At 37.9% G+C, this 13,826-nt stretch overlaps 2 protein-coding genes across 2 annotated transcripts in view; one reads left to right on the top strand and one right to left on the bottom strand.

The window, feature by feature from the left end:
• PLEKHA3 (pleckstrin homology domain containing A3) overlaps positions 1-346 on the top strand; it is a 138,927-nt gene extending 138,581 nt beyond the window's left edge. The window contains exon 14 of the transcript XR_013828671.1: positions 285-346. The gene's annotated coding sequence lies outside the window, so the exon portion shown is untranslated. The remainder of the gene's footprint in view (positions 1-284) is intronic.
• TTN (titin) overlaps positions 1-13,826 on the bottom strand; it is a 283,020-nt gene that overhangs the window by 89,131 nt on the left and 180,063 nt on the right. Inside the window, exons 179-199 of the mRNA XM_079924045.1 lie at positions 11,129-11,252; positions 10,334-10,600; positions 8,576-8,673; positions 7,725-7,893; positions 7,363-7,629; positions 6,990-7,256; positions 6,619-6,897; positions 6,119-6,527; positions 5,890-6,014; positions 5,521-5,787; positions 4,471-4,740; positions 4,074-4,376; positions 3,683-3,985; positions 3,246-3,433; positions 3,041-3,155; positions 2,650-2,934; positions 2,399-2,550; positions 1,556-1,703; positions 1,067-1,244; positions 423-544; positions 42-329 (exon numbers count right to left, since the gene is read on the bottom strand). Of these exons, the coding sequence (XP_079780171.1) occupies positions 42-329; positions 423-544; positions 1,067-1,244; positions 1,556-1,703; positions 2,399-2,550; positions 2,650-2,934; positions 3,041-3,155; positions 3,246-3,433; positions 3,683-3,985; positions 4,074-4,376; positions 4,471-4,740; positions 5,521-5,787; positions 5,890-6,014; positions 6,119-6,527; positions 6,619-6,897; positions 6,990-7,256; positions 7,363-7,629; positions 7,725-7,893; positions 8,576-8,673; positions 10,334-10,600; positions 11,129-11,252 (4,624 nt within the window). The remainder of the gene's footprint in view (positions 1-41; positions 330-422; positions 545-1,066; positions 1,245-1,555; positions 1,704-2,398; positions 2,551-2,649; positions 2,935-3,040; positions 3,156-3,245; positions 3,434-3,682; positions 3,986-4,073; positions 4,377-4,470; positions 4,741-5,520; positions 5,788-5,889; positions 6,015-6,118; positions 6,528-6,618; positions 6,898-6,989; positions 7,257-7,362; positions 7,630-7,724; positions 7,894-8,575; positions 8,674-10,333; positions 10,601-11,128; positions 11,253-13,826) is intronic.

The raw sequence follows: 13,826 nt of genomic DNA on the forward strand, positions 1-13,826 counted from the left end.
GGAACGAGCTTGCCCGTTTTTAAAACGAGAGCCTCCCTTACCTAAGACGTTCACTTCTACCACAGCGGTGGCCCGACCACAGACGTTCATGGCCTCGATAATGTATGTGCCACTGTCACTTCTCTTACTATCCACGATCGTCACTGTGGATTTTTTAGGAACGTTTTCAATGGTGATTCTTTTGTCCTGCTTCAGAAGCATATCAGCCTTTGTCCAGGTTACTTTAGGTTCAGGTTTGCCAGTTACAGTGGCAGGAAGTTCAATCTTAGTTCCTGCTTTTACAGTGAGACCCGCAAGGAGCTTCACGTCGAGGAAAATTTCTGGAGCCTCTGAATTGGAAAAGATTATTTACGATGTTACCAAATTTGGGCAGAATTAAAGTCAAAAGTCTGACTGATAAAGCAAAAACCAAAAGTAAGTACCCTGTGTGTCCACAGCCTGGATTTCTTCTGTGGGTTTGCTTGGCTTGCTAGCTCCTAGCCTGTTCAAGGCCTTCACGCGATAGGCATACCACTGGCCTTCTTCAAGACCTGTTACTTCCATTCTGTCAGAAAACAAAATAGGATATTTTACTTAATGCATTTAATCTGTTCCATTGTGTAGTATTCATAATATTTCCAAAATTCATACCCCTGGTATAATACTATCCTTTAAATTAATTCTGGATTGCTTCAACATTTTAACTAATGAAAACCTTGATTAAAGGGTAAGTTCAGCAGCACTTTTAAAAATCAGACAGGCAGGGGCTTCCCTGGTGGTGCAGTGGTTGAGAGTCCGCCTGCCAATGCAGGGGACACGGGTTTGTGCCCCGGTCCGGGAAGATCCCACATGCCGCGTAGCGGCTGGGCCCGTGAGCCATGGCCACTGAGCCTGCGCGTCCAGAGCCTGTGCTCCGCAACGGGAGAGGCCACAACAGTGAGAGGCCCGCGTACCGCAAAAAAAAAAAAAAAAAAAAAAATCAGGCACACCAAGGAAGTTCTAAACTTAACATTTAGATTTTCCAAAAGAAAGCCCATTTTAGTAAGAGTAAATATTTACTTTTGTGCCAAATAATTTAAAAACTTACTTTGTTTCTGCAACTGGGTCTCCACAAGCGACCCATCGATCAGAACCACGTGGACATTTTTCAACTATATATCCTTTGATGCGTGAACCACCATCATGTTTAGGTGGATCCCATGTTAGGAAGATGCTCTTGGCTGTTCGATCTCTCCACTTAATATTCTCTGGTGGGTCAGGTACCGCTATAGCATTTTAAAGAGAGAGTCAGTCTTAGATAGGCCATCTATGAAATCTCCATACTGCCAACCTGTGTCTTTCCCCCATAACTTCAACTCCAGGTCTAAAAGCAAAAACAGGTGGGAATTCCCTGGTGGTCCCGTGGTTAGGACTCTGTGCTTCCAGTGCAGGGTACCTGGGTTCGATCCCTGGTCAGGGAGCTAAGATCCCACAAGCTGTGTGGCATGGCCAAATAAATAAATACATACATAAATAAAAATAAAAGCAAAAACAGGTAACAAGAGGCTACGTAAGAAAATATCAAGAATGTACTCACTTGCAGGAGCTGACATATTTACAGGTTCATCAACATATGCGGGTTCTCCAGGGCCACACTTGTTACGAGCACAGACTTTAAATAAATATTCTTTTCCTTGAACAAGATCAGCAACTGTGAATTCTAGGTTGCTCACAGAGTCTATAACCTGGGACAAAGCAATACAGTTAATAAACTGTTTTTCAAAAACTCTGCCTAAGTCAAAATATTTTTACCATGAGCAGAGTTACAAATGGAAGTTGTTTTGAATGCTAAGGATTATTCTTACGTTGATTTCATATTAAGGAAAAAATTGCAAAGTAAGACATAATAATATTAGACGCCTAATGTAAGGTGGAACTGCTTCATAGTTTGTACACATTAAAAAGTCGGCAAATAAGGTGTTGATTCTTTCTACCAGCTTGGTTATTAGAAATATGATAAATTAAGGTAAAAAACAGTAATGGTATAAACTGAGGAGAGAAAATGGCAGATTAGGCCAACTAAGGTAATTTAGTGGCGTGAGAAGAAGTATGACCACCAGGGAGTTAAGTACTTAGTGTCCTTAGAATGGCTTATAGCTTAAAAGGGCATATTGGGTACTTACCAGGTACCAACTGAGTAGGTAAGTTTTGTTTTATTTTTTAATAAACCTAGTTGAAAATCTGGTAAGGCTCACAAAATGAGGCAATTACACCAAATCTTGGTTGAACTACCTCAGGAAGCATTAGCATCAATACATTTTAAAAAGTTTTAGGTACTTTTTCAGCAAGGTAACGGTAAAAACATAAAAACTTTGCAAGGCATCTCGACATTTCGGGATTTCCCCCACTCTCTTTTCTGTAGTTGCTGCTCAAAACTCACTTTAGTCCATGTTTTCCGGCTGACTTCTCGCTTTTCAACAACATATCCGGTTAATGGACTTCCTCCATCATCATCTGGTGGTTCCCAAGTCAAATGTACTGAGTCCTGGGTTATCTCACCGAATTTCAGTTCTTTGGGTGCACTTGGGCGAGCTGGAAAAAAAAAAATGCAGTCAGAAGTCATTAATAGCTTGAACCAATATTTGTTAATACTGTCAAATCACCTTAGATCACAAAAGTTTCGTTCCTTACCAATTACACTGACATCAATCTCCCCAGAAATTGCTTTCACACGATTTTCTAACTTCAGCATGTAAATGCCCTTGTCTGGACGTTCACTTGGAGAAATGATAAGCTCAGCATAGGCAGATAGGGTTTTCATTTTCACACGGTCTCCTGCTTCTAGTACTTTATCTCCAAAAGACCAGGTAGCAGTTGGCCTTGGATAGCCTGTACTTGGAACCAGGATCTTGATAGGATTTGGCACAATAACTTCCAGGCCATCTTTAAATGCACTTAAATCCATTGTTGGTTCAACTACCAAAAAGAAAACTTAATGAGTTTCCAGTACTGTATTTAAATCCCTGGTACCCCAAAGTAGCTATGTGCTATTCCCAAATCTAAAAATAAAATATCCATTTACCAAATGCATCATCAGCAGTTAGAGGACCAAGAATTTCAGATGGATCTGAAACACCAGCTTCATTTTCTGCAGATACTCGATATAAATATTTATTTCCTTTTTGTAATCCAGTAACCTAAAATTATGAATCAATATTTGTAAAATACATATACGTTTAAGTCCATGATCATTTACCGACTATTTATTTTAGATACACATGCCCTACCTTGTAAGTCAGTTCGGGGACAAGTTTCTTATTGCAACGAATCCAATTATCTTTTCCTTCTTCACATCGTTCTATTATATAGCCCAATATTGGGCCTCCTCCATCTTTCAGAGGAGGTTCCCATGTGAGCTGAACTGATGACTGAGTCTGATCTGAGGAGTTTAGGTTCACAGGAGGACTTGGTCTCTCTGGATTGGAAGAAAGAGTTGGAGCATACCATTTAATTCAGTGACAGCTTATTAAGATAATGCTGTAATCATTTCTATCATCCCCATATTCACTGGATACAAGCAGGCCCAGTCTGGATTTCTACAATTTTGTTCAAATTTTTCTGATGTTCTTTTCATTAACTTCTGTCTAATTTGATTTATTTTAATCGATAAGCTTAATTTCTTGATTAAATGGATTCCTTATTTCCCTTTTTTTGATGGACTCACCAATCGGATCAGCAACTTTGATGAAGGGTGTGGCTGCACTTGGTTTTCCAACTCCAATTCGGTTTTGGGCCCTAACCCGGAAACTGTACTCCTGTCCTTCCACCACATCAGTGACAGTTGCAGACAGTTCTTCAGCTCTTACTGTCATGGCAGTTTCCCATCTGATAGAAGTCTTGTCCCTTAATTCAATGACGTAGTTTGTGATCTCAGCACCTCCATCATACTCTGGTGGTTCCCATGTCAATGAGACACCAAATCTGTTCACATCAGTGATCGTTACATTCAAAGGAGGGCCTGGAACATCTGGATATCCAGAAAACAGGGGCTTTAGGTTATCTCAGGGATAAAAGCAAAGATAAGCTAGTTTACAATTCACTTAAAAACTTCTTACCATATTTACTCCTTGCTTCTACAGGACTGTCAGTTTCTACTGGTTCACCAGTGCCGACTCTGTTTCTTGCGCTCACACGGAATAGGTACTCAACTCCTCCTTTTTGTAGTCTAGTGACAGTAAACTCACAACTATCTGCACGGTCAGTGGCCAGAACCCAGGTCTTTCTCTTGATGTCACGTCTTTCAACAACATAACCTATGATTTTGCTTCCACCATCAGTTAATGGTTCTTCCCAAGCGAGGCTCACTTCACCATCAAATGTTTCTGTCACTTCTAAGTTACGTACTGGCCCAGGAACATCTGGAATTCACATATACATTTTTTTTTTTTTTAGTGTGTTATCACGCTTTTAGTTGTGCTTTGCCAATAAAGTCCAAGTGACTCAAGGGCTTACCTATAACTTGTAAATTGATGAATGCTTCTGCTTTTCCATGTTTGTTCTGAAGCACAATTTTATACCTTCCTTTGTCTCCTTTCTTGGCTTCTGAAATTCTGAAAGAAGTCTGTTCAGCTGTAGTATCAACAGTTTTTGAAGATAGAGGTTCATTTTCTTTAAACCACTCAGCTTCTGCCTTGGGGTAGGCATCATAGGGCACCACCATGGTCAGAGGCTGGCCAACATCAACCACCAGGTTTTGGTCAGCTGTCTTGATTTTAGGTGCGGCTAGTGAGAAAAATAATATGTGAATGCTTTTGAGTTATTTATTGTAGTCCAGCTATGCCATAGCTTCTTTACTATGCATTTGTTAGCAAATACTGGTTACATGTCACAGTAACTTTACAGGAGAGAACACTAGCTGACTTAGAGTTCTCACGGCTTATTTTGCAAATTATCAGACTCTGAAGAATAGAGGACTAAGTATGATATGAAACCACAAAATCTCCATTCTTTGCCAATAATAATAACAGAGGCCTGAATATAGTGCACAGAACATGTTTTTGGTTTTTTGTTTTTTATATAAAATAGGCACCTCATACTTAGTTCAAGATAAACCAGATAAACTTGTTCTTATGCACAAGAGGTACATTAATGGCTCTTTCAAAGTGCCAACCTCTAAGGATGTCTTGGAAGCTTGGGTCAGGATGAGAACAGACCTAAGAGGCCCCACAGGGATTTGGAAAGTAGAAAAGAATGGGCCTGTCTCTAGGTCTGGGTTTGCTGGGAAGACTCTCAGGGCAATAGGTTAATTCTAGGAGTTAACGAACAGCTGCCATGTGCCAGGAGCTGTGCAAGATTATCGCATGTAAAGAGCAATGCTATCAATTTCCTCTTACTCAGGACACTTGGTGGTAAGAGGAATTAGAATAGTTAACATGTGGACAAGGCTTAATCGGAATAAAAAGCTTTCACAAACATTTTCTCATTAATTAACTGTGAAATCTGAAACCTACCCAGTATCTGTGGTATTGTAAGGATGTTTGAAAATAAAAGAAAGGGACTTACCTGCCAGTTCAAGCTTAGCTCTGGCTTCTTTGTCTTTGGCAATAAATCTGTATTCACCCTGGTCACGGGGCTTAATGTCACAGACCTGTAGCCTGTGTATCTTTCCTTCACTCATCATCTGGTGTTTATCACCCTGGACAATAATCATGTTGTTTTTTAGCCACTGGACTTCCACCTTGTCTTTGTTTAGCTCAGCTAAAAAGACAACATCAGTACCAGGGGCTTCAAGGATGTCTTGGGGAGGCCTGATGATCTCAACAGGGATTTCTGAAAAGAAAATGTGAAATAAATACAAACATGTTTGTATTGGGATTAACAACATTTAAAAAGGTACTAGAATTAAAAATCGTCCTTTCACTTAATATGTACCTTCCACAAAGAGTCTAGCTCGAGACCTCCTGTCTTCTACTCCACAAGCATATTCACATTCATCATCCAGCCTGCAGTCTTTTATAATGAGTCTATGTATTCGGCCATCTTTTTCAAATTTGTATCTAAAAGAAGAGATTGAATTATTGGTTAGCTTGCATAATGACCACTAAATTGGCAAACTTGTATATATAGCTACAGAAATAGAGACTGAGAAGCTCTCACGTACTTTTTGCCTTCTTTGATTTCTCTCCCGTTTCTGTACCATTTTACATTTGCTTTCTCTCTGGAGAGCTGGCAGGAGAAGACAGCATCGTCAAACTCAGTGACTGTCTGGTCTTCCAAGTGTTCCACAAATTCTGTAGGGGCTTCTATGATGAGAAGTTCAGCAACAGATTTATCTTGTCCAGCAGTGACAATGTATTCACCTTCATCTGGGAAGCCACAGTCTTTAATGATTAGAGAGTGCTTATATTTATCAATTCTGTATAAAACACGGTTGTCAAAAGCCACCTCTTCTCCGTTTTTGGTCCAGTTCAGTGTTACATTGAGACGGTTCACCTTGCACCAGAATGTGACAGATTTCTTCTCCATTGTTTCAATATCTTTAAGAGGCTCAGTGATCCTAAGGTCTTCCTCTGTTGGAAAGGAGAAGAAGAGTGTTGATTTTAATTGTTTTCATCATAGAAATTGATTTTTTAAATCTCTAATGTCAAATAAGTGACTTACCTTCTACAATTAGATTGGCTGCACTCTTAACATTTTCACCTCTGTGATTGGTCAGAGACACATTATAGTTGGCTTGATCATCTAATTGTGCACCTCTAATTCTGAGGGTGTAGACCAGGTCTTTTTGGAGAATAATGTATTTTGAACTATCAAATATGGCTTCTTCATTTCTGAACCATTTGGCTTTGGCACCTTCGGTATTGACCTCACAGTTAAAGACAGCTTCTTGTTGTTCCTTCACACGGGTGTTCTTCAGAGGAACTATGATCCTGAGTTTTTCTGAAAGCAATCAACAAGATTTTGTAGTATGAAGAAGTACTAATGTGGTAGATGCAAATATAAGTAAATCCAAGAAGCACAAACAAACTTACCAATTACTGTCAGGTGAGCTGCTGCTCTGGCAGCCCCAGCCATGACTACATAAGTGCCCATATCTTGTAATGTGGCATCTTTCACAACTAGGATCCTCTTTTTGCCATCAGCAATTATGTCATATTTATCTCCAGATTCAAGTGTCTTATCATCTCTCTTCCACTGGACTGCAAAGCTTTCCTTTGATAGAGAGCAGACAAATTCAGCCTTTTCTCCTTCAAGTATTTCAACGTTTTGAGGCTTTGAGATAAATTCAGCAGCAAGTTCTGGAAAGAAAAAGTTGCAAGATATTGAAAAATTAAGCATTTGTACCTTACATGCAACAGGTATGATTTTCTTAAAATACAATAGTATTCACTGTAATTTTCATACCATGAACTTTGACTTTGCCATCGGTTCGAGAACTTGGGAGTCGGCAGTTGTAGTTGCCAGTGTCTTCCAGGTGAGCATTCTGAATGGTCAGGATTCTCTTTCGTCCAACAGTAAGTGTTTCATATCTTCCTGTTTCAATGATCTCTTCATCCCCTTTGTACCAAATTACTTCTGCTCCGGGCTTGGAGACTTCACAAACCAGTTTTACAGTGTCTGTTTCACTAACTTCAATGTTGGTAAGATTTTTTGTAAAGACAGCTTCTTCTTCTGCAAGAAGAATTAAAAACAAAAAACACTGAATTAAACTGGAATTTTTTTTTTTTCCCAACACATACTCCTGCAAAGAAAGACTTCATTCTTACCCAGGACTGTCAGCATGCCGGAAGTTCGCGCTGTCCTTACTTCACAGGAATATTCTGCTTCATCAGCCACTAGACATTTGTTGACGACAAGAATGCGGACTGCTCCCTTAGATATGATGTCATATTTTTTGCCCTTTTTAATTTCAGCACCATCTTTAAACCACTGAACCTATATTTAAGATAAAAAAAATACCTTTATCAGTTCTGTTGTCCCTTCACATGTGTGTCCTTAAGAGGAACTATGATCCTAAGCTTTTCTAAAAGCAGTCAATAAGACTTTACATTATGAAGAAGAACCAAAGTGGTAAATATAACCAAACCCCAAAAAACAAGAACTGCTTCAATTATTAAGTGAGCAGCTGTGATACTATTATCAGTTATTAAAAATAATGGGATCATGTATTAGAGCCGTAGAGGGCCTTGGATTTCATGCAGACCAACTCCTTTGTTTTCCAGGACTCAAAGTTGACTCGCCAATGGTAGTTAATGGCAACCAGGAGCACTGAGTCGAGACATATGAAATTGCTGATATTTGATTGTTTTTTTTTTATTTGATTGTTTTTAACCTAAGAAAACATCAATTTCTTATGGTTCAAATTAATAATATCTAAATCTCCTGATTGCAAGTCCAGTGTTTTTCAAGTAATAGCAAACGAATCATAGTAATACTAAAAAGAGAACAATTAAATCAAGTATGTATCTCACACTAAAGTAATAATCATTGATCTAAAAGTAAAGTGATGACTACAGAGAGGTTTGATTCATTTTTTTTTTGTTTGTTTCATTTTGGTCAGACCAAAAGTAAACAAAGTTATCAGAAAACACAAGTTAGCGACCACACAATCACAGACCTTGGCATTTTCTCGGGAAATTTCACACTCAAACCGAGCCATTTCTTTTTCTTTAACTTGAAGATCGGTGAGTGGTCTTAAGAAGTCCACATGAGGAGCTGTAAGAGAAGGTCATCAGAATTCAGAATGAGGTTTCTAGAAATTCACTCGGACATACTGTGGTGCTTTTGCAGGCTTTTTCATATTAGCAGGCTACAGCTGATTTGGAAATGACTTGGAGCTGCCATTCAGTTGTGATACTTTGCATTTTACATATCTCTTAGTTTTCATAAAATTACGTGGCATAATATATGTCCAACTAATTCTTGCTATCTGTCTATCTATCTATCTATCGCCAGCTCAGTTCTGAATGAAAGCTGGAGGAAATATCTTCATTGATACTTCTCCAGAATTGAAAGTTGATATCGTCAAAGGAATCACCAGTAGCAAAGAATCGTTATCTTATTTAAGGCAGGCAGCATAATCTTTGAGAAATTAGAAGAATTCAATGATAGTGCAGCTTGAAAAGCTATGATCAGTCTTGTCTATGGCTAAGAGACATGAGTTTGCAATTGAAATCACATACATTCAGCTTTTTTGGTGTGTGTCAGCTTCAAAGAGGTCACGTATAAGTCAGGTATAAAGTCCATTAGTGTGACAAAACAACGTGCTTTGAATGGAAGGGTGATTTTTTTTTTTAAATCTCTGGTTTCATTTATCTCCAGAATTAAGTTGGTGGATATATAGGATTGGAGAGCTGCCCACATGCCCTTCCTTCTTTCAGGGTTCCTTGTGAGTCCTTCCCAAGATGCCCTTTCTTGATCAATGAAATTCTGGGACACAAGTGCTGGCTAATAGGCTTGAAGATATGCTCATTGTTGCTGAGCCTTCTTAGAATAGAGATAAAGTAGGTAACAAAAGGAAGAAGGAGACCCAAGAAGCTATTCTGTCATAAGCGAAAGCAGAACAGCCACAAAGTGGAAAGAATAAAACAGACCAAGATGCATGGAAGCACAATCAAAGCCACTATGAGCTGTTGACAGATGGGAAGCAACTAAACCAACAGCAAATACTGCACAAAAATAAAGACACTAAAATATTATTGCTGGACAAATGAATGAATGAAAAAAAATGAGCTAGCATGTGGCATTCTGAAAAAAGACGTTTTATTTTCCACCAGAGGAAGAAGTAGTGCTAAAAACCATTAGTGCTCTCTTCATTTATAGGACTCAAGGGATACAGGCTTCTCTCCATCTTCTTTTCCATTCTTATTCTCAGAGACAGCATTATGTGAATGGGCTTTATCATATTACAGCAGACCTCTGGTGTGCTCCTATTCAGACTGAAATTTCATGATCATTTTCTAGTGGTTCCTCATACCTGAAAATTCATTTTCCTTCCAAGTGGCAATGGCTTTCCTTTCCTTTCCTTTTTCTTTTTTTATGACACCCTTCTTGTCTTTTTAAATTCAATTTGTCCTCATCTGTATTGAGATATTCCTGCAGTAGGCTTACCCCATGTAGACAAAGAGCACATCTCTCACTACTCAGTGAGAAGCATAGCAAAAAGTGATCACTCTGCCCTTCTCAGACCAGATGTAGTGGAAGGACCTCTCTTTTTTTTTAAACACATAAAATATCATGTTACGTCAGTATCGATACTGTAAGTTGCCAAGAAATGTGGTTAGGCCAAGAAGGGCATGCAAAAAAGTGGTTTTTTTTGTTGTTGTTGTCATCAAAGAGTTGCAAGTGAAAAGTGCTGTGTAAGAAGAATACTTACGCACGACGTTCAGGTTACAGGAAGTCTTAAAATCCTTAGCATCACAAGTGTATGTTTTAATATCCTCTGGGGTGCAGCCGTGTATAATAAGTTTCCTGACCCTGCCATCAGCAACAATTTCATACTTCTTGCTTTTGAGAATTTCTGTCCCATTTTTGAACCATTTCACCTTAGCATTTTCTCGGGATACTTCACACTCCAATACCGCAGTGGCTTCCTCTTCGACCGTCTGGTCCTCAAGAGGTTTAGTGAATTCAACTGGGGGTTCTGAAAGAATCATACTAATTAGCCAAGGTATTTCTCCTTTCCTTCTCCAAGAGTTTCAGCACCTCCTCAATTTTCCTCTTGTATCTTGAGGGCTTTTCTGTTTTTAAGTTTCATTTGTAAGTTTTGATTCCACTCAGATGTCTTCGTCTAATAATGATGTTTCATCATTATTTTTATATACAGAGGAAAAACATTTTTAGAGAATATGAAACATCAAGGAAATAATAGCCAAATCTTGGTTAAGAGAGTGATAGATACCTATTGATAATAATTCTTCCTCCAGCAGTTTTTTAAATGCAGTAAAAACAGTGGGGATGGAAAAAGGAAGTAAAACCTATTCTAGACAATTTTGGCTTTTTTTTTTTAGTAGTCTGTGAACTATTTTGTTAAGTCAAAAAGTAAAATTAGACTTTCTGATATTTGGTGAATTTTAATGATCTGTGGTATTTACCACATACAGATAGAGAGTTGGCATTATTTATGAACCTCTGCATTATACATGTTTTAAAAAATAAGCCATGTGATTACCTTTCACGAAGAGGTTGGCTTGCGTTTTGAAATCTTTTGCTACTAGTTGGACTTCTCCAGCATCTTCTAACTTTACATCCCGCAGAGTAAGTGTATGAACTCTTCCTTCTGAACGTGTGACCACCTTTTTTTGAAAAAAAAAAAAAAAGTGCAGTTTAAGAATATATGCATGGTAATTAAATTTATCATGGTGATCATTTTGAAATCTACAGGAATATAGAGTCACTATGTTATGTACCAGGAACTAATATAGTGTTATAGGTCAATTATACTTCAAAAACAAACAAACTCACAGAAGAAGAGATCAGATCTGTGTTTTCTGGGGGTGGGGGGTGAGGATGGGGGTTCATTGGATGAAGGCAGTCAAAAGGTAGAAACTTCCATTTATAAGATAAATAAGTACTAGTGATGTAATGTACAACATGATAGATATAATTAACACTGCTCTATGTTACATATGAAAGTTGTTAAGAGGGTAAATCCTAAGAGTTCTCATCATAGGAAAATTTATTTTTCTATATCTTTAATATCTATATGAGGTAATGGATGTTCACGAAACATTATGGTAATTATTTCATGATATACGTAAGTCACATCATTGTGCTGTACACCTTAAACTTATACAGTGCTGTACGTCAATTATATATCAATAAAACTGGAAGAAAAAAATATATGAAATGGCATTACTATATATATATGTATGTGTGTGTGTGTGTATATATATATTTTGGTGCATTTAGTTCATTCAGGTAAACAGTTTGAAAAGTTGTTTTATAATCATTTGTATAGCATATGTGTATTTGAAAATAATTCTAACCAATAGTTTGGAATCTTTTAAGGAAATTTTAGGCTTTTATAGTTTCTCAGTTACCTTTACATAGTTACTAGGAGGACTTTTATGTTGAAATGCCAGGCAAGTTTATATGTGTGTATTTATATGTATACATATATATTTGCCTCCATTGTGCTGCTGGGTTTATATATATAAAGGAAGAACTTAGAATAGCTAAATCATGAAAGGAAGAGGGAAAAAATGATTGCATATAGTAAGTTGAAAGTAAACTTATGTTCTAAATGCACGGTGTTTGCCCTGCAATGAGCTGGAATTCTTCCCATTTATTTTAGCAATTAAAATTATTTTACAAGCCAATTAAACTGTGATTAAAATAATCTGTACAATTTCTTAATTTTGTTCAAAAACACAAATGAAGATGTTGCCTCTTCTTCCCTTTGTGTCTGGACCTCATGACTGGTAAAATCAGGTATCAGGCAAGGCTACAATTGTTCACATAGCAGTGAACATATGGATAAAGGAACTTCAGAACTAGTTAAAACAGGAGACCACTGTGATCTTAGAATATCAAGACAAATGCTGCCATTACCGTTAATATTTGGATGATAAATTCTTGTTGTAAATGCAACCTTAGGTGGTTTGAAGGGGTATAGACTGTAGGAAAATGAATTGTCAAAAAGAATACACTGCCTTGGGCTTCCCTGGTGGCGCAGTGGTTAGGAATCCACCTGCCAATGCAGGGGACACAGGTTCGTGCCTTGGTTCGGGAAGATCCCACATGCCGCGGAGCAACTAGGCCCGTGTGTCACAACTACTGAGCCTGCACTCTAGAGCCCACAAGCTGCAACTACTGAAGCCCGCGCGCCTAGAGCCCAAGCTCCGCAACAAGAGAAGCCACTGCAGTGAGAAGCCCGCACACCTCAACTGGGAGTAGCCCCCGCTCGCTGCAGCTAGAGAAGGCCACACGCAGCAACGAAGACCCAATGCAGCCAAAAATAAATAATAAATAAATAAATTAATTAAAAAACAAAAAAAGAATACACTGCCTTGATATGGGCTGCCTTTAGGTCCTATAACTGTGGCATGTGCAATTGAAAATCAGGCTACAGACAGGGCCATCCTGACAGTAAATTATAAGACAATTGGAGGTTCTTCTAGTTCTACCATCCCAAATTCCATAAGACACTGTGCCCTGTCATACAGATCGACTTTGCTTCAGAGTTCACTTACAGTTAAGAATAATGTCAAAATTTTTCAGCAGTGGAACTGTTTATTATGCTGGTGTAAAAAAAAGAGTCGGGAATAAAATTTCATATAAAGGTTTTTCCTTAGTGAAGAGCTGGGCATGGTTATTAATATAACTACCTTAATAATTGAGAAAGCCAAAAACATAATAAGGGAAAATAAGTAGGAGGAGGTAATTAAGATATGTCATAGGAACACAGCTACTTATTCAAGGAAATGGTGCTTGAATGGGAGAAAAATTGTTTCTGTGATGACGTTTCAATATAAATTTTGAATTTAAAATTTGGACTGTAATTTAGGGCTATTTTAAAACGTATCTCAGGTTCTAATCCACCAACAGATATGTCTTATCTGTTAACATGTTGTTTTATCATTGAAATTCCTCTGAGGCTACTCTAGAATATTCTGTTACTCAGAACACAGTGGTTCTTAGGAAATAGCTCATATACAGTATACACTGATTATGTTAAGGGGCAAAAAACTAACAGCTACCTTATAAATAAAAATAAAACAATAATATGAATGCTGAAGATTTTGTGGTAGATTATGTAAAGATAATGTTAGAGATTATTCCTTTAAAATATTGTTAACTTATAATGGAAGCATATTACTATAATACAATAGGCATTATGACTGTGACCAAGCTATTAAAGTTTAAAT

Source organism: Stenella coeruleoalba (assembly GCF_951394435.1).
Source record: "Stenella coeruleoalba genome assembly, chromosome: 6".
Taxonomy (NCBI): Eukaryota; Metazoa; Chordata; class Mammalia; order Artiodactyla; family Delphinidae; genus Stenella; species Stenella coeruleoalba.